This window comes from Numenius arquata, chromosome 12, assembly GCF_964106895.1.
Source record: "Numenius arquata chromosome 12, bNumArq3.hap1.1, whole genome shotgun sequence".
Classification (NCBI taxonomy): Eukaryota; Metazoa; Chordata; class Aves; order Charadriiformes; family Scolopacidae; genus Numenius; species Numenius arquata.
Genome location: NC_133587.1, coordinates 22873517 through 22899686, shown reverse-complemented (window position 1 = coordinate 22899686; position 26170 = coordinate 22873517). Strand labels below are relative to the sequence as shown.

General features: G+C 39.8%; 1 protein-coding gene across 3 annotated transcripts in view; it reads left to right on the top strand.

Moving 5' to 3' along the window:
- The window catches only part of RSU1 (Ras suppressor protein 1), a 122385-nt gene that overhangs the window by 30925 nt on the left and 65290 nt on the right, over positions 1-26170 (top strand). For all 3 annotated transcript variants that reach the window (XM_074157097.1, XM_074157096.1, XM_074157098.1), the window contains exons 4-8: positions 4573-4693; positions 8302-8420; positions 9946-10028; positions 10299-10413; positions 24213-24345. In XM_074157097.1, the coding sequence (XP_074013198.1) occupies positions 4573-4693; positions 8302-8420; positions 9946-10028; positions 10299-10413; positions 24213-24345 (571 nt within the window). The remainder of the gene's footprint in view (positions 1-4572; positions 4694-8301; positions 8421-9945; positions 10029-10298; positions 10414-24212; positions 24346-26170) is intronic.

Sequence of the window (26170 nt, the reverse complement as noted above, 5' to 3'; positions counted from 1 at the left end):
CAATCCTTACTTCCAGGAGCATGAACAAAGTCCTCTTATTCCTTGCTGTGCAGCCTGAAGACTCTCTCTTTTACTCTCAACCAAGCTCTTGAAATCAAGATGAGGTCTATAGCTGTCACAGTGAATCAGTGTGCAATTTCCAGTATTGAACAAGGGGAAGGAAGCTGCTCCTGGTCTTGTGAAGTGAGACTTAATATGAATGGGGCTTCTTGACATGACTGAAGCTTCACAGAGGAATGCAAAGGCACTGGGCTGCCAAATTTTACTACCATTTGCTGAGGAGGAGTTTAGTTGTTAATGACACTGGGCAGCAGATGGTCTTAGAAGAGTTGTTAAGACACTGTGGATCGTACTGTAAATATGTGGGTGAATGGAACCAGGATGCTGACAGTTCACTCTCACAGCTCGTCATGAGAAGGTGACTCGAGTAGAATTCAGTATTGCCAGAACATGAATTTCTTGATATTTGGCAGTCTGCTATATATCTGGGAAGAATTGTGCAACATAACAGTGGAATGGTAGTTGGGACGCACTTAGTCATGTAAAGTTCAGAACAGAGGACATCATATGCCTGGTCAACCTTGCTTGACCACTGCTGATCTTTAGCCCTGAAAGTACTGAACCTGTGCAGTTTAGCTGCAAGACCAGTACAGGACTTAATTTCGGTCTTCTATTTTTCTCTGAATCCAAGAGAGCATTCATTCATCTGAATTGTCAAACCAGAAGATAAGCTGTTACAGGAAAAAGTCCTCTCTCCCCTACCACAAGCCTGCTCTTCTGTTTTACCCCCTCAAGAAATACCTCCAGCCCCTCCATCGAACGGAAAAAATACAATTGTGGATTAGGGCTTTGTATTTTGATTTAACAGGGTGAGACACAAAGTATTTTGTCCAAATCCTTTGGAAATTTTTAGCCTTTTTCTCATCTCAGCCTGCTTACCCGTGCAGCCTTTAGAACAGCTTGAATAAAATAATGACGTAAAGTATCCTAAGTGTGATTCACAATGTAAAATACAGTATGTAGCAATTATAGAGATATATCAGAAGCTTAGTTGATAGTGTGCAAGGACATAGCTCCTGTTTGTCACTAGGGACACTTACTCACACCTTTGCCCTGACAAAAGAAAATCAAATTTAAAAGCTCTGATAAACCAGCCAGTGGAAGTTGGATTTTTGCCCTGTGTTTGCAAGTGAGATGAGCAGGTAGGATTTGAACCTCTTCAACTGTGGTGTAGGCCATTGAAACTAGGGTTCTTTTTGATGCTGTGATCTTCAGTGCAAGTGTAATTTTTATTAATAAATATCTGGAAACCATTTTCTTCCTGGCTTGAAGTCTAGCTGTCATCTTTTTCTAGGTAGTTTCATGGGGGTTTTTGGGTGGATTTATTTTTTTTATTAAGATAACTGTTCACCTTCTTCCTTGAAATGATTCTTCCTCTCTCTAGTCTCCTAGCTTCAGTCAGAAGTGACATACAAACTTAAGAATTCATTTAGTCTTAAGGGGGCAAACAAGTTGGTTTGGACAGGTATTTGAAAGGACACATCCACTAAATCAGTGTTGCTAGTTCAGGGTAGCTCAGTAACTGGGCTCGCCTTTTTGCTTTGTCACTTATTGTTTGGACTCCATCAGGCTCCTCGGAGAGTACTTGTCCCCATCTTGTGGTCTGTTCACAGATGCAGAATAGCTTTGCTGCTACTGTGATGCAAGAGGTCGTTAGGTAACTAAATCCACTGTGAGTGGGACCAACTAAGTATAAGGTGCCCGTTAACCCACACTGATTCAATTGGAACACATGCCAGGAATTGCTAGTTTTCCTCACATGAGGGTAGCACTGACAAATTGTCTCTGTAGTATGATGGTTTCTGTAGTCCGGCCTTATGAGATCAAAAAAGTTCCATGGCTTCCTCCCTTTGTAGTGATAGGGTGATCCCTGGTGTAAGATGTACTTTTTTTTAGTTGACTTTGAGAAATTTCAGTGTCTTGGATAACATCATCTTTTCTTTATCATCTGGTGACGGTGTTCAACCCGAATAATTGAAATACAGAGTTGATGCCTAGGCAGCCAAGCTGCCTGCTGGTTTGGTGCGTCTGCCCTGGTGAATGTCAGCCTCTTGTTCCAGTGTTCCCACCACAGAGCTCTGCATTACTTTTAGCATAACTTGTGTTAAGTCGCAGTGTTTTGTTTGTGGTGTTGTGTTGTGTGTTTTTTTTTCTGGGCTAGTGTAATATCTTACACCATCAAAAATGGTGTAATTGGTGTAAATCAAAAATTTCTTACATCATCAAAAATCTTCATACCAAACTTTTATTAACTGCTTCAACAGTGTAACTTCAGGAGAAATGTATTTGGTCACTGTATTGTTGAGGCTTTGACTAAACTAAAACCTGTATTTTCTAGTACTTCTGATTCCTAAGTCTTGCATAAACACAGTATCTGCTTGAGAAGAGCAGAAACATGGTTTGCCAGTCCACTGCATCTCATCAAAGTCAAATTATAAAGTCTAATTTCTGAAAGGAAAACATTTTAATACTGGTAATTACTGTTATGGTGAAATATTGAGGTTGGAAACAGCTGAATTATGTCAATTAAAATCCTTGCTTCTGTTAGGGAATAATTCAAAACAACAGTAGTAGGACATTATCCTTTACTTTCTGAAGGCACGTAATTCGTGCTGTCATTGAGTGACAGATATGCATGGATCAGTTGGAAAATACCGCAGAGGGAGGGCTTTTAAATGTTCAAATTTGCCTTAATGACTCTAAAAAAAAAAAAAAAGTCTGTTAAAAATCTCCTGCAATGAATATGACCCTCAACAGTAATATTTATGTAGTGTAATTAGTGTTTGTTAGGGATCCTGGTATTGTTCGCAATGCAATTAGACTTATCTAGTAAATGTGACATGCTATAATGTTCTGCTTTGTAAACATTATTGACTCCATTTTAAGACTAGGATTGCCTCATGCCAACAAATAAAAGAAAATCATGGCCTCATAAAAACTTCTAATTATTTAGATGTGCACTCCACGGGTTTCTAATGCAGTCAAAGTTGAGACTGAACCAAGGTGAATATTGAACGCAGGTGCAAGCTTCAGTGCAGGTGAATTGCCAACCTTTTATGTAAACCTCAGCTGTCTGCTTAAATCTCACTAAGTTTAGGGGGAAAAAGAGGTAAATCTGAATAGCTTTTTAATCTCACTTGTACAGGCATATTAATATTGTGCTTCTGCCTTATTTTTTTTGTTTCTAGATATTAAGCAGATGTTGACTTGTTGGTGTTACGGTTTGAGAGAACCCATAACAATCTACTGTTGTCAGACAATTATTCTATCACCCGATGACCCCTCCCCACCCGGAAAGGGGAATCGGGGAACACAAAGAAACACAAGGGTTGAAATATAAATAGATTTAATAGACTAAGACTAAATAATTAACAATAATACTAAAGAACCAGTATTAATCCCGGTACTGATATCAGATATACAAGAATTATACTCAGCCCATTCTCTCAGCAGAAACCGTGCACTCCCAGCAGTGGATAGCAAGTATTGGACACTGGGAGCGCAATGGCTTCAGGAGGAAGGGAAGGGCTCAGGGCTCCGGCACCGGGGCAAGGAGTTGTCTGGACCCGCTGCCATCAGGGAGAGAGAGAGCTACCCAGCAAACTTTTCTAATTTATGTTGGATGTGCCGTTCATGGTATGAAATAATCCTGTTGGCCAGCCTGGGTCAAATGCCCAGGCCTTGCTCCTCCTCGTCCCTGCACCTGGCAAGGCTCAAAAACACTAAAACCTTGAATCCCACAGAGCCTGGCTGGCTATAAAGTAAATATTTTCACAAATTCAGACACTAGAGTCTTCTAAAAGTGCAATTTTCCCCAGCATTAGAAGAAAAGTTAGTCCTGTGTCTCTCGACCCAGGACAGTTGGTAATCCAATGTAGCCATGTATGGGTATTGATCAGTTTTCACTCATTGGAGGTAACTGAAAATGGGCTTGCCTAAACAGTTCATCTTTTAGGGCTGAACTTAATTTGTTGTAAGTTTTGTTGTATCTTAAGTGGAAAAAACTTGGATACTAGATTATTTAAGCAGTAAGCAGGATGGGCTATTGCTAAAAATGAATTTGATGTTTGCTGTTGAAGACCTTTAATAAAACTGTTGTCTTGGTGTAACTACTTGTATCATTCATTTTTTCAATTCAAATAATGAAATGATCCAAATCTCTTAGGCTCTGCTCTTTTGAGACCCGTGTGTGCTACATGAACTCCAGAGGATGACCTGCTTCTCTTTATTAGTCTATGAGAGCATTTGTTGTCTTTGTTAGTCAAAATATCTTACAATGCTGGTAGTAATTTTCTGAAGAGTACAAAGTGACTGCTCTCAGCAATGAGAACAGATTGCAGATATAAATATATATTTGATATAAACTTTGCTTTTATTGCAGTAGCTATTAGATGCTGTTTCTGCTGTCAGCCACAGTAGAGAACAGAGCGAAAGGCAGGTGCTAGTAGAGCATCTATAGCCTGGGTAGCTCGCTTGAATTGCGGTCTCTCACTGTGAAAACTTCTCCCACAGCTGTGCCAGCAAACATCGCAGACCTGAGAAACATAGAAGTGCTCAACTTTTTCAACAACCAGATTGAGGAGCTGCCTACACAGATTAGCAGCCTTCAGAAGCTCAAACACCTGAATCTTGGGTGCGTATCTTAATGCAAAAATTTGCTGTAATAGAGGTACTGTCAAATGTTGTCAAAACTGAACCTGGAATTTCTTATTTTTTGCTATTAAAGTTTCTTTTTAGAAGTGTTTGTGATGATATCTCAGCAATTGTGGCTTCAGAGTCTTTAGCTAGTGTCCTGGATAATCAGGTACTTAAAAGTGATCAAACACTTACTCCGGTATACTGCCAAGCATTTAAGGTCAAACAGCAACTCGCATTCATCTAGTACTGAAGTCAAACTTAGCAAATATTGAATTTTACTTCCTTAGCAACTGTTTCTTAATTTTGTGCTTGCTGTGTAAGAGACAGGCTCTATATTCTGTTCTGCTTTGTTTAAAAGAAAAAAAAAAAGGTAATTTTTCCATGGCAATCTAGGACTTGAATTCCAAAGTCCTAAATTTGGAATTAAAGATGTCTCAATTTCTATTAAATCTGTAAGAGAAGCAGCAAATCTTTAAATATCATGTGTGTGTATTTCAAAGAGCTAGTATTGACTGAATTTGAGCCGGAGTTGTTCCTGTTAAGTGTTCAGGTACTATATTCCAGTAGAGTTGGTGTTACTTTATAATATCTACACTTCCAGAAGGCTTTCTGGAATTATTAAGAAAATAAATGTGAAGCACAGAACCTTTTTAAAACTAACTGGGCATATTAAAGTGTAATTAATTAAAAAAACACTGGTTAGGGGTAAGCTTTAGCTTCATAGGCTTCTCACAGAAAGAATGTTTGTATTTATTCTGAAGACCTTAAACTGAGGGTTTTTTTTTTTTTTACTATTTTAAATACCAAATGATTTTGGCTAAGATATATGTATTCTGCTTTAGATGCTTTTGTAAAGTGCTGATAATTGAATTGCGTCTCGAACTGCTGGAATGCCAATAAATGGTTTCATTACGATCTGTCTTCTCTAGTCTTTATTTGGTCACTTTAGATCTCTAGCATGCCTTAATATCTGTTTGAACACGGAATTGCTTTTCAGTGGAAATATTAATTCATGAATGGGATTCTATATATCTTGGGGGTTGAACCCATATTTTTGGAATGGCATATAGTGTATGGAGGGAGGAAGAAGCTGGGCTCTTTCCATGGATTGAAGCCATGACAAGTGTTAGTGTAGTTCAAATACTGGTCTTCATTAATGGAAAAAAATGTAAGGCAAAAGTCCTTGGGTTTCAGACCAGCAGACACTCAAGCCTGGAACCACAGTTGCCATCTTCATGTGTCCTGTGGCCCAAGGTCTTGTAGGTTAAATGCTCTTCCTACTTAATCCCCTCTTTACCCGTGATCTTCCAGGCACAGGATTCACAGCCGGGCCTAGCTCTGCAAAATGGGCTCTGCTTCAGAGGTCCTTGGAGTCAGTGAAGAGGAAGCTGGGGGGCAGCCCAGAAACCCTGGTATCCGCAGTGCGTGTGTACGCACAGGGCATTGAACAGCCCTCCGGGGGAGAGGGGAAGTTTGAATAAGAGCGTAGGTTATTTTGGGGAGGATTTTGGTGCAGAAGGGTCAAGTGGTGCGGTGGAAAGAGGAAAGGTGTACTGCTGCACTGAAAGCTGAATAAATAAAAAAAAAAATTGGAAAGCGGGTGTGGCATGGTTTCTGTGGCACAAGCTCAGTGTCTGAACTTCTGCAGGGCTGAACAGTGCTGGGCAGGGACTTTCAGCTGGTTCTTTTTCCGTGCCAAAGAATAGATGCCATTCTGCTTGTTGACAGTGGGGAGAACGCTCTCTCCCTGCTCCTTTGCTTACAAAAGGGAGGGCTGTCAGGGTCACTTATTCTTTTTATTACTGAAAAAGGAGCTGCTTTCTTTTGTTCTTCATATCAAATAGGACTATGTTTAAAACAGTGACAGGTCTACTGTAGCAATAGTGGAGAATTGCTTTTCTGTACTTTAATAGCTACTACTACAACAATAGTACGAGGTGCAGGTCCCTGGTAGGACTTCTTGTAGGAGATAAGGAGGAAGAATCATCCGAGGTTAGCGATAGAGAGCTGTTCTCTACAGGTTCTTGTTCTGGTGGGGCTGGCTTATGCAGAAGGGGGAGAGGAAAGGTGAAGTTACCGTCTTGAGAGTCTGTAAGAGAAATGTATGTGCTTCTCCTGCCTTTGCCCACATGGGTGCGTAGCCATCATGCTTAGTCTGGAAGTGCAGCTGCTCTTGTGTTTAATTCAGTGTCTAAAGAACTTTTAGAAGATGGGCTTATTAGCTGTCCTACAGATATATTTCAAAGTATTTATCACATAGTGTAGTACAGTGTTTGACAAACGTTGCCTGGGGGAGATTAGAGCCAAAAGTCTTTATTTTTGGGTACATTACTGTCAATACTTGACTTGAGTGTTCATACCTTCTAGTGTTACATCATGCTTCATACATTCACATTGAATCTCCTCTTCAGTTGTGGCTATTGCTATTTATCACTTTTGTATTAGAAGGAGAGTCAAATTCAGGATATGTTTAGAATAACACGTGAAAGGTCATGATTGTTTCCAGTCACCGTGTAAGAATAAAACCTCATTCTTCAGAATAGCTACCTGTACATGCTTTTCCTGAAGATGCCCATCTTCTCTGTTCCACTGTCAAACACAGGTGGCAACTCAAGCAAGATATACACACAAGTGTTATGTTTGGTGTACATGCGATAGGGGCGGTATAGAGAATAAGCTGGTAGTTATTTGCTGTTCATGTGATAAGCAAGCCAGAGCTCTAGCTCATAGACGAACAGTGAGGTACTATGAGTATTGTCTCCAGCTCCTTGCCTTTCTTTGTCACTGCAGCAGCTCTAGTGATTATTTGGATCACCTTGTTCAAGTCCTTTGAGGTCAGAGAAAAGTTACTGTTCTCTGTTGCTGGTCTCTTCCAGGTTATCAGAGAAACCTTTTCTGCCTGTTAGCTTTCCCTGTGTTCTTCTGGCTGTTGCCCGTGGGAACTGCTATTCTAAACCCTCTAAGACAGGCTGAATGAGCTATATTTAGACTAAGCCTCATCAATCAGAGGACTGGCATTTTATTTACTTCGTGCTCCATGTGCATCAATAGTTATCTAGTGACACAAATTTGCTCTTTTTAAGAAGGGGTTTGAGCAGCAATTATCAATGAACATAAATACCGTGTAGTTGAGGTGTTCCTCTTTGTATTTGGTGCCACGGTGAAGAACTATGTGGTATGGCGGAATGGCAGATGGCCAAGGTGATGTGCAAAAGGGTGATTTGTAGTTTGTCTAGAAGATAGGTCACCTATCAAGGACCAGCTCTCTCTGTGGCACACTGTTCAAGCAGAGTGTGGTACTGTGGCACATCTCTCCCTCGTGCTTCATGTTTCAGGTGTGGCTGTTGATTGACATATCTGACAGATCCCTTGGGAGTGTGTAAGTTTTGTGCATATTTATGGGAGTGAGAGATAAAAAAAGGTCGGCATCACCAACGGCTTGCTTAGTATCTCGTAGCATCAAGCCCTTTTCTAAATAAAAGCATAATTTGGTTTAGATTACATTTTTTTTTTTTTAGAAATGAAACTCTTGTTGCCTGTGTTATTCCTACCAGATGAAATGAATACTGATGTCACGTTCTCTTTTTTCTTCTTCACCTACAGCATGAACAGGTTAAACACTTTGCCAAGGGGGTTTGGCTCTTTACCAGCTCTGGAGGTTCTTGACTTGACTTACAACAATTTAAATGAAAATTCTCTACCAGGAAACTTCTTCTATCTGAGTAAGAAACTTTTGTAAAAACTCTACAAATCTTCATGATATGGTGCTTTTCTTTCTGCAGCTGAAATTTATTTCATGGAGACCAAACTCCAACGGAATTTTTTCTGATATTTATGTTTTGCTTTGAATATCTCTTGACTATTTCTACATAGCTCAGCAATATTTATCACTTATATACAGTCACCTGACACCATTGGACATGAGAAGACTTGGTTAGTAATGGTATGTTAATTTTCTTTTGAGTAATATCTCCTTGGGTCCCGTATACTTAGTTAAAACTTAAAAACTTCATGGAAGCTTGCAAGCCTCAGGGGAAAGGAAGCTGTTTTGCAAGACAACTGTTGTGTGTTGACTCTGGAAACAGTTGTATTCCTGGTGGTTCATTACTGAAGTAGTTTTAACAGCACGGGGATGTTGAAGCGTCCGGTATGTTAAAAAATTATGGTAACGTCACGAAGCTTAGCCCAGGAATGGCAGAGCTGAGCTGACCTTTGCACATGCTAAAAATACACTCTCAGAGAGTTAAAATAAAGGTATTGTAACACACATGTGCAAAAGGGCTGTGTTATGGTTGCCTAAGCAACTTGAATTCTTTCTGAATTTCAGTGATTCTGCTACCTTACTGGTCTTTTCAGTGTACTGAGCTGAGGTGGCTTCGGGATCCGTGCGTTTAGCCGCAGAAGTGACGGGAGAGGAAGGAGTGCCACTGCCTGAGGGATTTCGTAATTGTAACCTGGCAGAGGGAAATTTTTAAGTCAGCATTATTAAAAATGGTCACATACAATGAAATGAAAAGAGGAGGAGAAGTAAACTGCATAAGACAAATGGAATCTCCTCTCTGGTGAGGAGGAGAGGGTTTGCTGACTGACCACTTTCCCTCCCCCTGCACCCAACAGTTCTTTGTGAGTCTACGTTTTAATTTTTTTTTTTTTTTCAAACTGTCATATATGCTCATTCAATAATAGCAGGCTACGTGGTTGTGCCAGGTCATCTCTTTTTCTGTGAATTTCATAGAGACTGAGCATGGAAATTATAAATTATGTAATTTGCGTCTTCTGTATTAATCTCTTTGAAGATCTCTTCCCCAGCATTAGGCTGTGCTTTCTATAGAGCTTAACATAGATGTGTATTTGTCCAAAAAACTCATATGATTGGGGTTTTTTTTAATGTTTGTTTAAGATGCAAATTGATGTAATAAATAAGAATCAGGGGTAATAAAGACTAATGACTGTATTCTGACAGCTGGGCATTGAGACTATATGCCAGAACCTGCCAGAATCTGCTATTGTAGAAATTGTTAATTGTGGTAGTCCTTTTGAATATAGATGTTTTCCTGAGCTCACCAACAATACAATAAGCCAGTAAATCTAAGTTTGACCTGCTTGTTACTATTGTGAGCCTTGGGTGTGTCAAAGGCTTTTCACCAAGTTAGGGTTATTAATCAAACCTGACTCCCTCTTATTGATTAGACCTCAACTGGTTGGGTTATGTGCCACCCTGTTTATATATTGCTATTTAATTTGCAGCCACCCTGCGTGCACTCTATCTAAGTGACAACGATTTTGAAATCCTGCCGCCAGATATTGGGAAGCTCACAAAGTTGCAGATAGTAAGTAATTTATCTAAATTCTTGGAAAATCAATTCACTTTTGCAATGCTTGTAGGAATAGAATCTAGTCAATTTGAGGAGTCGTAGGGTATGTTTGCAGGAATAGACCACTACACCTGCAACAGTTTCTTGTTTACCAGTAGATACTTGTAAATAAATTGGAAGAATTGAGCGTTTAGGAGAAAGGTGGGGGCAGAGGGAGTAGAGTTCTGTTTTAGGCTGCTTTATGGTCACTGAAAATTGTTCTGACTACTTTCTATTCACTCTTAGCTGAGTCTTAGAGACAATGACCTGATATCACTGCCTAAAGAAGTTGGTGAGCTCACTCAGCTTAAGGAACTTCATATCCAGGGAAATCGTCTTACTGTGCTGCCCCCAGAACTAGGTAAGATTATGGATGGCAATTTATTTGAATAATAATAATGATAATGATGCACTGTGTTTCTCTGAAACGAAACCAGTTGTTAAACTCTAGGAAACGATCATGCTTAAGTCGTCATTGCTGCTAATATTTACTTTCCCCTGCGTAACACTCTCTTTTTTCATCCCTACTGGATATGCAGGAGGCCAGAAGATGATTGTTTGGTTTTATTAGGTTTTTTTCGTGTTACATTCTCCTTGTGTATTAGTTAGTACACCTGGCTGCCAATTTGTATATAGCATCTTGCTTTATGTAACATATCATAAATATTGGGTCTGCGAGGCTATTCTTGTCTCTGGCTGGGTTTTGAGAACATTGTTTGGATCAGCCAAAATTATTTTAAGCAAAAATGACAGTAGTATAACTGGCTTTTTTGTGATGTTTCCTGTGAAAATGAAAGCTTGATCAACTAGAGTAAAATATAGCTAAATTAGAGGAATTTTTGTGTTTTTCAGTAGTCTACCTTCTTAGTGAGTTGTCAGCTCTTTCACTTAAAGCACTGGAGTTGGTTGATATACTTTGAATTTGTGTTATTGGCCATTTAATTATGATTACAAGTGGCTTCTTTCAACCTATAAGGTAGAGTTTATATTTGAAACTTAAGTATTGATTTTGCTGATTTTGTATTACAGTATTCCATTTTATGGGAGGCATTAACTTCAACAGAAGTTGTGCCTGTTTCCCCCAAGCCAGAATTTGCTTTCAGATCTCTTTAAAGATTGTAATAAAATATTTTCATTGGAAATAATGTGGCTGCATCAATTACCTGCTGGAGGAACACCTGTTATACTGGGTTTATGTCTCGTTTCCTGTTACTGTGGACTGTTATATAGGGAAGCTTCTTTGTTTCTACTAGTAACTACTTCCAAATAATAGTTCCCAAAACTCAGAAAGACAGTGACTGAAGTTAGCCTGATAAAGCAAAATTATTTGTTGTCATAAGAACTTGCTTCAACCCATTAGAGAACGTGGCAGCTGTGTGCATAAATGTGGCAGTCTGCGATGTATGCTTTTTGTTTCACACAGCAAAGTGTCTGCTTTTCTCTGTGTGGTGGGGGAAGGTGTTTGTTTTCAACTCTTACTTGTTTACCCACCATGGCTTTTCTGCCTTTATCAATCTAGTGAACCGTACCATGCTGAGTTTTTTTTTTTTTTTTTTTTATTTCTCACCACTGGTAGGTGAAAGTTGCTCTCATTTGCTTAATTTTAGATGTTTATTCCTTGACACAGGTATACTTTTTGTCAAAGTAATATTTATTTATAAAGTCTCTTTCAACAGCAATAACATTTCGGAAGCATGTAGTATCTGTAAATGTACTTTTTTGTAGCTTCCTAAATTATAGCCTTGTTTTTTTTCCAGGAAGTGGAAAGTTAAATGCTGAGTCTAAGCACCTTCTGTGGCTAATTAGATGTTCTAAACATGCTGCTGCCTTACAAACACAACAGCAAATTCGCTTTAAATGGTTTTACCATCATTGTCCAAATGGAATGGAAATGTTTGAAACAAAATTCTTTGTTTATTTTGCACTGACCTGCAAAACTCAGGATGGCCAAGGGAAGCATTTTTACTTTTAGTTAACATTTGTTTCCGTTATAGAACAATATCACAGTCTGGTGGAAAAAAGACTTCCAATTTTGCCGCACCTGATAAGGATGAGGTGTATTGACACAGCTTAAGTCCTTGTCACCTCTGTTCTTTATTACACAAATGCTATTCTATAAATTACACTTTTCCCTTTGTGTGTTAATTTACCAGTGTTTCATTTTATGTTCTTACCAAGATTCTCATTCATGATCAGTTGGCGTAATTTCTATTGCAGTCTTTCATGTGTAGCACTGTAATTTTTTACATATATATATATAAAAAATTAAAACAGCCTAGGTTGTGGGGTATATTTCCAGAGAAGATTACGCTGAAGTCTAGGTTTATAACTTATAAAACTTGCAAGGATATTTACTGTGCAAAGCAGTGTTGTTGCTTCCTTGCTAAACACCTAGGCAAACATTTAGGGAACAGATTTTAGTAAATGGAGCAGCAGGCTGGGCTTTGGAGGGCTTGTTTGAGATTGGGTAGGAGCAGGCCACAGGCAAGCATGAATCTGCCGAATGATTAGAAAAAGTCACTTCATCTCTGCAGCCCTGATTTCCTTCTGCAAACTAGGGCCATTTAGAGAAGCAGGCACCTTTTCAGGCAGTTTTAAATCTGCCAAGGAAAGGTGGTAAGCCAATGTTACAACCTGATGAGTGGACTGCTAATTCCATAGTCACCGTCTGAGGGAAAAACAATTTTATCTGCTGCCTGACTTCCCCCTCCTAAATTTTTAAAATTGAATTATAGTGTAAGGAGAACTATCCAAATACTTTGTGCTGTGCATGTTGGATAAATAGCTTTTCAGTGAGCAGGTCCTGTTTGCATTAATTGGAGGTACTGCTGTTCCATTTAAAGTAAACAATCTTTCCTCTCTCATTATCACTTTCATAATTAAAGGTGCTGAAGGCTTTCGGCTTAGTTCGGCACTGGTGGACAGCAATGAATCATTAGATCTTCATTTACCAGGGAGATGGGCACAACATAAACACCAGAATAAAACAGTGTATTTGAATGAGGAGAAGGGGAGGGTACATTAAACTGTTTTTTAAAGGTAATAGAAATAAGTGCAGAAGGTGGCATGGAGAGTAGGGTGTGACAAAAGGCCACAGACAGGCATCAGGGTCACAATTTCGGAATGGAGAGATACCAAAGCATAAAACCATTCAGTCTGCTCCTAATTTCACCTGTGGTGATTGAGTGTGGCACGCACCAGTAAGAGGGCTGGGCGAGATCAGTCTTACCCTCCTCTGTGCTTAGCAGAGAATACCTGTCACTAATTTAAGAAAAATACTCTTGCCCAGGAGGAAAGAGTGCAGTGGTGCTCTGGGTGAGGGCGCTTATCTGTAAATACAGTACATGTGAGTGATGAACGGAAGAAATGGCCGGGAGTAGGTGGGTGGAATTTGCAGCTTGTTTTTATCATTTGTCTCCGAAAACCTCGTTCATGAGGAATGGTGGTGGGCAGTCATATATAAACTTTAAAGAGGCGCTGGCATTTTTTTCCTCAGCATTTAAAAGGTTATGTGCTGCATTGCAAGACAAATAAATCATGATTCACTGCAACAACAGAGTTGCAGTCAGTTATATAAATTGCCAAGGAAGCACTAAATCTGTCACTTTGTGTGTTCTGACCATTTAACAATTGGAACGGTGTTTGGAAGCAAAAGCTAAGCAGAAACAAGAACCACGTAACGCAACAGATGTAATTAGTAAGATCAATGATGGCGTTTTAAGTTCAATTGTATGGTCATCTGGATGGACCCATATGTGCCACTTAAAAGACTTCCTTAGCAGAGTCAGGAGTGTAAGAGTAGTATAAGGTGCAGAATATTCACAAAGTTGTAGCCAAACGTAAACAGCCACCCAGAGAATGTAACTAGCTTATCTGTGGATTTGTGTTGATGATGTGAAAACAAATGGCAGATTTTTAAAACCAGATTCTGATGTTGACGATGTTCGTTACCCTGCCACCAGCACACAGGTGCGCACACATGTACACGGAGTTTGCTCGTGTTTATGCATGTGGGAAGAACAGCGATTTCTAAGGATGCATATTTAATTACCATCCTTTTTCTCCAAAACTGAAGGTTGGCATCTATGGCTTTTAAGTACACTATTCAATACTGTTCTAGTTTATCAACTAATTTCCTCAGGTAAAGGGAGACACTATCAAAACTGTGACATTAGGTACATACCTGAAAAGTGGAAAATTCAAGCCGTTTAAAAAAGAAAAAAAAACCCTTTATGGGGTAAGTAGCCATGTTTCTTTTTAGGAAGGGTGAAACATTTTGTAAATTAAATCTGTATGTCAGAATGTCTAAATAATTATTTCATCGTTTTTTGGTTTTGAACAGCTAAATTATCTTCTGTGGGTAAAGGATTGGCTTTAAATAGTAAGTTCAAGGAATCCTGCCAGAAGTCTCAATGTTCCCATCGCAGGAAGACATTTTAAAATTTAGGCTTTTGAAATGACTCTAGAATTTGTGAATGAATATTGTATTAGACAAAGTAGTTGGTGGGGTTATTTGTTCAAGTTAATATTAATTGAAATAGCAGTTTACTTAGCTAATTGTAACGGGCATGTGCAAACATAGGAATCACTTATTTCACAAAAGATTTTTGTTTTCTAAATATACTTGATGTAAACGTCGAACTTTTCTTGCTTCAGTATAAACCATTGCTGCGCTCTACCTGTGTCACAACACAGTGCCCCTCTAGGACTACAGATGTAGCAGTTACTAGGAATAATTGTAATAATAATTAGTAATAGTAATAATAAGGAATAATAGAACAATGTGCATAACAAGATAGGTCACAGACAGATTATTTATGTTAAGAAAGCCATCTCTGAAAATTTGTGAATATTCTAATTATGTTTCGCATTTTAATCTTGTTTTAAGTTAAAAAAGGGGAAGAAAAACCCAACACCAAAACCTACCACTTTTTACGTAGTGAGAAAGCAGGCTGATTCCACAGAGTACTTGGTAGGAGTTAAGGTGTATGAGAAGAGATGACAACTCTGCAGTTTCATTATAGACAGAAAGATGTTTTCTATAGCCCATCTTTTAGATTTACACCACAGGCATTCATTTCCTTCCACTGCTGTAATTCTTGCCAAACTTCCCAAGATTCAGATTTGATCTTACATTAGTTTTTAAAATATGCAAGTCCTACTGTCACTTCTCAGATGACTACCGTGTGTGTGTAGGATTTCCTGATGTTGACTGTACTCTGATTATAAGTACCATCAGCATAATAATGATGTTTCTGTCAGCAAATATTTAATCTGTTCTGTCAGAGCTGTGGTAGGCAAGAGTACCGTAATTAGAGCCAATCTGAGCAAATGTTATGGTTGTTGTTAAATTTGGTTAATTTTACGTGTTTCATAGTACTTAAAAGTGGTTTGGCTCTTCTGAGTACTTGGCAACATCTGTTTGAATGGAAGTTTCAAAGGTGCAAGACAAAAGCAATACAGTGAATCCTTTTTGAACTCATATTTTTAAATTAACTAGATTTTGGTCTGATAGGGACCCTTCAAAGAGAGAACGCTCTGTTGAATTCCCGTGTAATTGAGAATCCCGGGGGAGTTTCTGAGGTTGGAAAAAATGTGCAATATATTTCAAAATAAATTGGGATGCTGATCCTCTAAGCCTGTAATACTTCCTGTGCCATTAAAACGTCTTTGATGTTAAACTTCTTTGACATCACGTTAATTCCCTTTGTTCCAAAAGCTGTCTGCCGCGTTGTGTGTTTCTTGGGTTCCTTCACTGGGAACAACACTTAGCAGTGACTGACTGTTTGCCCCCCGAGATCCCGGTCAGCGCTGGATGTTTCTTACATGAAGCAGTGAAGGAAATGGTATTTCCAGCACGACGTGTCACCTTTCAAAGAAAGAAATGGGTGAAACTTAGCAATACTTGTAGGTCTTCCAGTAAATGGTCTCTCTCTTATATTAGGAATGTGGGAGAAATGAATTTAATGGCGTTGTAAGTGATTTGAAATAATTTTAGAAAGAATATAGGAAACATTTTGAAGTAATTCCTTGGATTTTTGTCAAAATGCTGTTTCTTCTGCCATTCCCCTTAGCTACCCACGTAATGGCATGAGCCAGGCTGGTTGCCTTGGTACCTGAAGTCTGTGTGTGGTGGAGTTTGGCTGTTGAAACAGCGTGATTTGTCATGTGGACGTACAAGCCATCAGTAGAGTGTTGTTTGGCTGGGAGTGCTTTGTGTATTGCATTGAGTACCTTCTTGGTTTGTGGCTTCCATGTGTGAACATTAATATTATTTACTCTTTCTACTAGTTGTCCTGCTATGGTCAGGTTTGTTGTGTGGAGTGATGGTAGAAATTGCCAGGGCTCTCCCTTTGTCCCGGAGAGCTAACCACTCCTCCTGTCATCTGAATATGGAAATGTGAGTTTGCCCAGTCAGATTAGGTCTATATTCTGCCTGTACTTAATACCTGACATGTGGTATTAAGGGAGAAAAGGAGAAGTTCAGCATTTCATCTGTTCTGTTGTCTTTCCCAGGCTCAATCTTCAGTCCTGACACATTCTTGAGTGAAAGTCTCCTTGTGCCAGACTCCCTATTACACCTTCAGTATAATGATTCTGGCTGACCTTTGCTATGATGCTGGAATTTCGTATAAATTTCTCGGGACTAAATTCACTTTGTTTTTAACTCTCTTCTGTGAAAAGTTGAGGTGGGACAGTGCTGGAGAGTAAAATCCTCTTCCCATAGAATTGTAATAGCGGTAGCTGAAGCAATACCAGTTTGCCTTGTATCACTTAACCTTTAAGTCAAGCTTAAAGAGCTCAAGTTGGTCTGCTTTTACTTTATTTATTTCAGCTGTGGTCCTTTTGCTGAGAGTGGAAACAAATGGAGTATCTATTCTGGGGTCAAACAGAATAATCAGAGTCTTTATTTAACCTATTGAAGAGAAGAATGAGAGGAGACTTAGCTGCCAATGCTCACTAACTCCATGAGAACAAAGCACAGGTCATCTTCCTGCCTTGCAGATGGGCAGAAGCAGCAGCAGTGTTTGAGGACTTCAGCGCTGAAATAAAGAGTGCATTCTGACAGTGATGAACCATTTGAACAAGACACCACTGGCAGAGTCTCCATCTCCTCATGTTTTTCAGACCAGATGTTCTTCTGTTTGAAATTACTTTGTTAAACTCAGTTACTGAACTGACACAGAGATCTACTGTTAGATGCATTCAAGTGAAAATTCAACTTGGGTTCTAATCTCTGAACTCATTATTGGAAATTCTCATTTACATCTGAGAAGTTGTTAATGTGTGATGTTACCGTATCTGTACTCCTGTAAATAATTGTAAAACTCCTTGAAAATAATTGTAAAATTATTTTACAGGACGGGCTTAGGCTTCAGTGTCTGGCTTTCAGATTGCTCGTTCAGCCTTCTCTTACCCTGGGGCTTCCTGTCTAATGCTCACCAATGAGACTGCAGACATTCCCATCTGCCTGGTCAGGAAAGCAGCCAGAGAAAGACTTCCAGCCTGCTTCTGTCTGATGGATGCTCTGGAGTATGTTTGGTTTATTTGTATGTGCTGAATCTGACTTCTTGTTATTTGAGACTTGAACCTTTTCCTCTGTTATGTAAAACCACCATGAATGCTGTTTCGGAGTTCTCTGAAGTGCTGGTGACTCCAAGAGATACTGTTAGACCTTCTCCAGTGCAAGAATGTAGGGGCGAGAGGGCAAAAGTATTTCTAGGATTGATCTTTTGGAGGCGCTTCAGTGTAGGTTTAGATTTACTAGTTGTTTTCTTTTAGTGCATAGAAACTCATCAATGAGCAAATGTATATTTCCAATATATGCTATGGAGCTGTAGATTTGTTTATCATACTGAGTATTTCTGTTGATTCCAAAAAGATTGAGTCACACTTCACTTACGTACAAGAAGTCTCTGCTGTCCGTTGTCTTACTGCTCCTTTATGACTACTGTTAAAATCTACTCTCTTCTGTTACTAATCCTTCAAAACTGACAGAGGTCTTCAAAGCAGAGATGATCTTACTTGTTTATAGGAATGATATGAGGTAGCAATGCACAGCTTACATGTGCTTAAGGTTGGTGTAAAAATCATTTGCTTTTGATAACACTTTGTGGTATAGAAATCAGTATATAATTTCATTTCTAAACAGATTTTAAGACATCATTTGCAATTAATTGCTTTGCTGTCATTTTTATGACATAGTAGTCATGATATTTCTTCCACCCCTATGCTTAAACAAATTTCTCTCTCTATGGAGACAAAGCACATGCCACAGAAGTAATAAAAATTATAAGCCCTGTAGTGTAAAGCAAATCTAAAACAAGCCAGGACAGACATATTTTTACATATAACCTAAATTTAAATTTAGTGTAGTAGATTGAGCCCTTACTTAGCCTTTAATAAAACAGGATCCAAGGGTATTTATATCTAAATAAAGAAATAAAACTAATTTCATTCCTACTGTCCTTACGTACGACAGTGAGAGAGTAAGACCTTTGTGTTGTAAAGGGAAAGAACATATAAATTGCAGTCTCAAGAGGAATCGCTCAAAGGAATGTGTTACAGCCTGAGGACTCTCCCTGACGTCAGCGCGGTAGAGGGTAGGCTGGAAGGTGAGTCAGGGTGTCAATGGGACGCAGATGGGAAACTCAACAATATACAGGTGTGCTGGTTTTGGCTGGGATAGAGTGGTGGTTAGTTGCTGGCTGGGGTTAAGCCATGACAACAGGCTAAAAATTATTTCCATTGATTTTAATGAAACTCCACTAGGGATGAATTTAAACCATTACAAAGAAGTGTTGATCTGGCATTTTACAGCTAGGTTCATGTTTCTTATGCTGAATGCCAGTGTTCACTCCTCAAATGTCAGAGTTGTTTAATTACTTTATTTCACCTTTTAATTTTTCAAAGTATTTAAAGTGTTGCCAAGGGGCGTTCAAGTGGAAAGGACAAGTCAGGTTTGTGTTCATTCTGTTTTCTTTTGTTTGTCTTGAATTAATGCCCGTGTACACTCGTCATAACTTACTATACCTTAAATATACATACATTGGGTAAGTATTATACACTCTGTGTATCATACATCATAAGAGCATGAGGGGCTTATAGTTGCATATAAGAGGTGCTTGCAGGCTAGATCTAACGGTCAGGAGGAGCCTGAGAAGTCTGGAGACACCCTTGGTCAAAGTGATAGGTAGCATTATCGCTGGCTCTGACAGTTTCTGCAATCACAACTGTGGGAGGCAGTGTTTTATTTGATTTTATGAGCTCTTTTCTGACCTTTGCAGGCAGTTGAGCAAAATCCGAATGTTCAGACCATTTTTTCTTTCAGCAGCACTGAAGGAAAATAACAAGAAACATTAACTATCGTGCTTTAGATCAAATGAGGGATGGATTTATTGAGGGAGGTACAAAGAAACTGTAGCTTCCTTTCCCCTTTAACCTCACGGAGGATGGGGTGTGCCCACTGTCACACCAGCTGTCCTTTCTGTCCACCCATGGCTGTGGGAGCTCTGAATTTAAGGAGTGATAAATAGTATTTTTAGTCAATGGATGGCATAAGTTAAAATACATTATAATTAAAAATATACTTACTTCAATTTTGTCCTTGAATTTTCAAGGGTTTGTTTTGGTGTAGATCTGTTTAGTGTAGCTTCCAGGTGGCAGCTAACAAGATATTTAGGAGCAGACAGTTTCCAGGTCTGCACAGCTTACTAGTTGAGCGTAGGAACAATGTTTTTAAGGTGGGTTAAACACAAGAGTTCAGTCACAGCAATCCAATCCAACTTAATGATTCAGGATCATCTTTAGATACGAGTGCTGAGACAGAGAAAAAAATGCCAATATCAGGTATTTCTAAGACCGCACAGCTGGCTCCTTTTAGAAGGCTTTTGGTCATTCTGTGCAGGTCATCCACAGCAGTCAGCTGTTAGACTTTTATCTCTGCTCTTCTCTTTTCCAGACTGTTCTCTTTTCAGTGTTTGCTCACTCGTAGCAGCACATGCCCACTTTGCATTTTTCCTACTTGGAAATCTATCTCTGTTCAAGATAGCTTAAAAAAAGTATCCTTCAGGCTTAGAAATTAGAAGGTTCTTTAAGCATGTTAGACGTGGGGTTTGGGGTGTATAATTTTGATTTTTTTATTTATAATAATAATTTTAGAAGCACTCAAAAATAATTTGAAAACCATTTCTGTGATCTGGAAAGGAGCTGTGCTGACTAGTCTTAAGAACAGCCATTTCCTTTTCGCTTACCAGAGGTTTGGGACTGTAGTACGTTTCAGTGGAGTTGGTCTCTTTCAGTGTGGCAAAATAACAAGAACTTTAAGTCTGATATGAAGAAGTACAATTTTACTATACTAGTTATGCCACATTTTAGGGAGATGATAAACAAATATTTTTTAATAGGCTGATGTGCATGGAAAGAACAAACTAGCGTCTCCAACCCTAATATATTTTGTGATTGAATCTTCACTACTGGATTTTTACTAGAGGCAATTTTGTATTTTGCTTACTAAAAATATCCGAGGGATTTGATGTGATCTGTGTAGCAGAACAGTATATAAATTTCCTGAAGGCCTGGGGATAGCGTTCTGCTGATGCCGCTGTTAGGCAATATGCATGAAGGCGCATCTGCCATGGCTTTTTCCCTGGCCCATGGCTCTAGTGCCGCAGGGATGGAATAGCAGCATTTCTTAGCACAGCACTGGCATAAAAAAACCCGCGTAGGCAAGGAGACTGTTGAGGGTATGGGGGGACGGGGCACTTCTGTAAGGTGTTCAGTCACACAGCGCTCCTATGGTGAGCCTGGTACCAGAGCCATTGCTTCAGGCAGGTTTTGTGATCTCTTCCATGCTGCTGGCTTTGTCTTGGGACGCTGGGGCAGAAGGGTTCATGCAGGGCTCCTGTGTGTTTGTACTGTTCCTGAGATGTTCCTGAGACTTTGGCCTCGTGCTTGGGACTCCTGCATGTACTGCAACTGGACCAGAATTAGGTAAGCCCTTGATTCAGGAATGTTGTAGCTGTAAGCACAGAAGGGACAGCAGGATATGGTCCCAAGCAATGTGCGCTGATTGCAGGAGTGACCATTTCGATCTTGTCTCAGTTTTAATTATACAGCTTCTTTGTTCTCAAGTGACTTGCGTTGTCGCAGGAGTGTTAGGCTCTGTTTCCTCCCTAGTGCTGATGAGCTGGAGCAGGCTCTATGTGAATTCTTAGCCTGCTTGATTTTCTGCCCACTTCTGTCCTTCATTTCCAGATGGGAATTTTGGTATCGAACTGGGAGGAGTTTAAAGTGCCGGGTGCCCCATCCTTCCTCCTTTCTGTGCAGCCGCACTCCTTCACTCCTCTGTGGAGGAGCACCCGCTCTTGGCCTGATGCTTGCCACAAGGACAGACGGAGTGTTCCTTTTTGCACTACAACACTTGATTAAATCCTGCAGTAACAAGCCTGGGCTGTGAGGTGGCAGCTGACCTCTGGCTCCAGCTGTAGGTGGCTGGTGGGCCAGGCTGCCAGGCAAGCTGCTGCTGGCAGGGCTACCTGAGGGGTGTCCCGGGCAGGGAGGGGATGGATTTCAGTGCAGATGCCGGACTTCCGAGTGCCCCAATTTCCTCTGTAATTAGATTAATTTTACCCTTAGGGCCTCTGCCTGCTTCTTCCCTCTGAAGGTAAAAAGTAATATCTGTACCCGCCCTCAGTGAGTTTTGGGGAAAAACAGAATGCAGAGAAAAATGAAGTGATTGCCCTGGCATGGGGACCTACAGTTCGTTTTGCTTGAGCAGCCCTCTTTTTGCTGTAAGATTTCTTTGGCTTTAGTAGAATAGTATTTATTACAATTACATTTAAATGTGCCATGTGGTATTTGGAATGGCAGTGAGCACACTATGCTGCAGGGATGGAAACATATGGCAGCGTTCCCTGGGCGGTAAATCTGTGTCACAGCTCGGGACGAGAGGGTTCAGCTGAGACTCTGGCTATTGAGATTTTGGGAATGTGCGACTTAATCCTCTAAGCAATTTGACCCACAATGGGGCCGAGCTTGCCTCCCCAATAACAATATTTATTAGTTGTACACAGATTGATCATGTTTACCTTGATGCAGTACTTGCAGAACTGTAATTACAGCCTTGGTAGTTTTGGAGAGCAATGTATGGGCCTTTTTTTTTTTTTTTGCAGGTAATAAAATGGAAAATCCAATTTGCAATTGCAAAGCAAGCCCTTGAGTGATGCGTGATCTTCATAGAGGCGCCGGTCAGAGGGCTAGGGCTAATCACCGCGCTGGCTTGCTTCCCTGGTGGCTCGTGCCAGAAAAGTGAATAGCGAGCAGCGTGAGCCGGCGTGGATTTAGACACACCGGCTTCTAGCTTATTAGGTCCTCTTTGTCACAGTACTTAATCCTGCTTCCTGATCCTTGTTAGAACAGGGCTGCCGAGTCCCTTAATAAAGGAGATGGGCGCGAGGCTGCTAACGAGGCGCGGTGGAGCGTGAGGCGGGGAGGGCGGTTGCCGCCTGACTGACAGCGGGGCGACAGGCAGGCCCTGCCTGTTGTTATTCCAGAGCGGGCCTCAGAGAGCTGACAGATGAGCTCACTGCGGTAATGGTAACTTCTTGATAGGCTGATATGACATGCATGACATCCTTTCACATGGGTATAATGGTCTGTCTTTACACCAATTGTGTTAACCCTTTTTATGGAGACAAACGGGCCAAGGGTTAGCTGTAATGCAGAGCAGGCACCGGGCCTGCAGCAGCCCCCATAGCACGCCCGTGTGTTCATGCTGCTTACGCCAGTGCCTTTCAGTTTGAAATGCTAGCACGTCAGGTTGACTACAGATTTTTCTGACAGCTTGGCTCGCTCAGTCTTCAAAACCTTGTAAATTTTTTTTAGTTTCGTTTCCTGTGGTTAAAGATTACTTTTTATTTTATTTATTTGTTACTTCAGATTTATGGGAGGAGAGGTAGGCCTCTCTCCATCATAAAATTCACGAAAAAAATTCTAAAATGGTAGCACAGATTTCTTAATTTAATGAACACAAGAAAATATTTCAATGTCTAGACTTTCCTGGAATTCAACCTGTTGTATCCATAGTCACGAAGAGTTTCAGTAGAGCATGTACTGTTTGTGTTTTGAGTGCTAAACATTTACAAAACAAACAAACAAAACCAAATACACCTCTAATAGGTCTCTTAAGTCTTCCTGTCAACAAAATAGGTAAAACTGGCATGTTGCAAGAATGAGGTTTTTGTTTGTTTTTCTCAGTGTAGAGAACTCTAACCACAGATCAGCGGCAGGATTTCGGTACAAACAGCATGTAGGGCACTGGGAATGCAAAAAGCCTGTTGTGCATCGCTTGTTGGCATTGTGCTTGGAGCAGTGATGGAGAAATGCTTTACAACGCTAAGCCTCAGCAGAGCAAACTCCTGCCACAATGTCATTCTCCTTCCATTCTTGCGAGCTGTGGTGGGGAGGGGCTTAACACCTATGCAGTGTTAAGCCCTGCTTAAAATTAACAATGAATAAATGTTACCTGCAGCGGGCTGAGTTCAATCCTGCTGTGCACCATATAGCAGCACTGAAGTGAACAGGGTGGAACTGCATCCATCATGGTGAGAAAGCTGGGACTTTTTAGCCTGGAGAAGAGAAGGCTGAGGGGAGACCTTATCTATGTTTACAAGTACCTAAAGGGTGGGTTGAAGGAGGATGGAGCCGGACTCTTTTCAGTGGTTCCCAGCGATAGGACGAGGGGCAACGGGCACAAGCTGGAATATAGGAAGTTCCATTCAAATATGAGGAAAAACTTCTTTCTGGTGAGGGTGCCAGAGCCCTGGAACAGGCTGCCCAGGGGGGTTGTGGAGTCCCCTTCTCTGGAGATCTTCAAGACCCACCTGGATGCAGTCCTGAGTGATGTGCTCTGGGCAACCCTGCTTTGGCAGGGGAGTTGGACTAGGTGATCTCTAGAGCTCCCTTCCAACTCTGAGAATTCCATGATTCTGTGAACTACTATGTCTTCCTGTTCCTCTCTGCTAAGACTGAAATATTTGCTTTTATTATGGTTGTACTCTCTGAAATGAATGAAGAGTTTTATATTCACAGCAAGATATTTCTTTCAAATTTTTCGTATTTCAGATTTTTTTCATATGCTTTTTGTTTAATCCCTTTCAGGTAATTTGGATTTGACTGGTCAAAAGCAAGTCTTCAAAGCAGAGAACAATCCTTGGGTTACCCCTATTGCTGACCAGTTCCAGCTGGGAGTATCTCATGTTTTTGAATACATTCGTTCAGAAACATATAAATAGTAAGTATTATGTGTCGCTTATATACTCTAGCTGTTTGGGTTTTTTTTCCCTGTAGTGCATTTGGCAAAGTTTTATCAGCTACACCTTTCTTTCATATTCCGTGCAGTAGCTTGGTGTTCAGGGCAAATATGCAAACCTGTGCATTTATGTTAAGGAATTTTGAAGAAGGTAAATAAATGTGATTCAGACATGTTAGGAAAGTGCGAAGACTGATACTGTTTTGCATTTGTTGTTCATTTCAAAGAGCTATGAAGTAACATGGGAGATGTAGAAGAGCAAACATTACAAGCCTTTGAGAAGTACTAATTTTAAGTATGTACAGTAAGGTTTTATAGATTAAAATAGATATTTGTTAATGTTTTTGGATGCAGGTTATGTTTTGAAAGAGATGTCCAGAATTTAAACGTGTTTTGATCTGGACTGGTTTACAAAAGTCTACAACCCTAGTAATTCAAATACAGATACTAGTGCTTTCTTCAACAGCGTAAGTAGAAAAGAATAAACCTCATGCTGTGACTTCTCCATTTTAATTCAAAATTTTATGTACAAATGCAAAGCATTTGTTAAGGAAATAATATCTTTAATCATCCACTGAATTGAAATATTTCTTTTCAGTAGACATTTCCATGTTACCAGACCACAGTAAAACTTCAGATGGGAATTAATTATTATATGTCTGACAACAACCTTCCTCCTAGAACCAGTAGGTAGTACGACACACAGTACAACCTCCAGGTTGGAAAATCAGTTTTTGCATTTCCCCTTTATTTAAAAAATATATGTTAATAATTTAGAAGCATTTCTGACAATTTTTTATATGGTAGCTGTCTAAACTCAATTACCAAAGGAGAGTATTCACAAGTGAAGGTTTTGGGATTCCAGTTAAGTAACTGAGATGTAAATTTCTATATGAAACTAAACAATCCAGCAACAGCTTTTGTTCTTTGTTTACAGAATTCAAGTGAAACGAATCACAGATGGGAGAGCGGTTACAAAAATTGTGTGTCTCAGAGGTGTCCTGATATTTATGCTATAATATGTGTTCTCAAGATAGATTTATTCATAGATTCTAGTAGTATTCTGTACTACAGACATGGTGTAGGGAAACAGCTCTCTATCTCCTTAGACCATCCCTTCCCCACAGGCCATTGTGTGTAGCTGCATCTAGGCTTCTTGACAATGTTTTGTAAATTTTTTTTATTGCCAATTTTATATTTCTGTTTGCTGAGCAATCTAGATTGGGACCCTCATGCAGTTCTCACAGGGACAGCTCTGGGCATCGTGAGGACAGCAAAGTTTAATTCATCACTTGCCTCAACTATTGCTTTGTTTTAAATTAGCTATATTATGTTTGCTGTCTTGTTCTTTGCTGAGGTGTAACAGCGTCTTGTTGGCTAATGGGCTGATTTTGATTTTTTCCACAGTAAATATTTGAAGCCTGTGTAGTTGACAGTGTAAGCAAAAATAGACTACCCATTGATGGGGAAAAAAATAAAATCAAAGAATCTTTTCATGGCTCGTTCATGGCTTCTGTTTTGATCTTAGAAGCTTTTTCAGTTAAAAAGTCAAAGATTAGTGATGAAAACCAAATACATGCAGATGTTATTAATTGGATATCGGGGGTTTTTTATTTTTAGCATCTAACCATTTTATATTTAAACCATAAAATAAAAATATCTGTATAATTTTGTTAGAATCCCAGTAGCAACTTCTCTTGATTCTCGATTGAACTTATTTCACATGCTATAAAGAGAGTTTGTGGATTTTCCTGCTGAAAAAAGATTGTCCTGTTTATTTCCAGATTCCTTTAAATATGTGATCTGA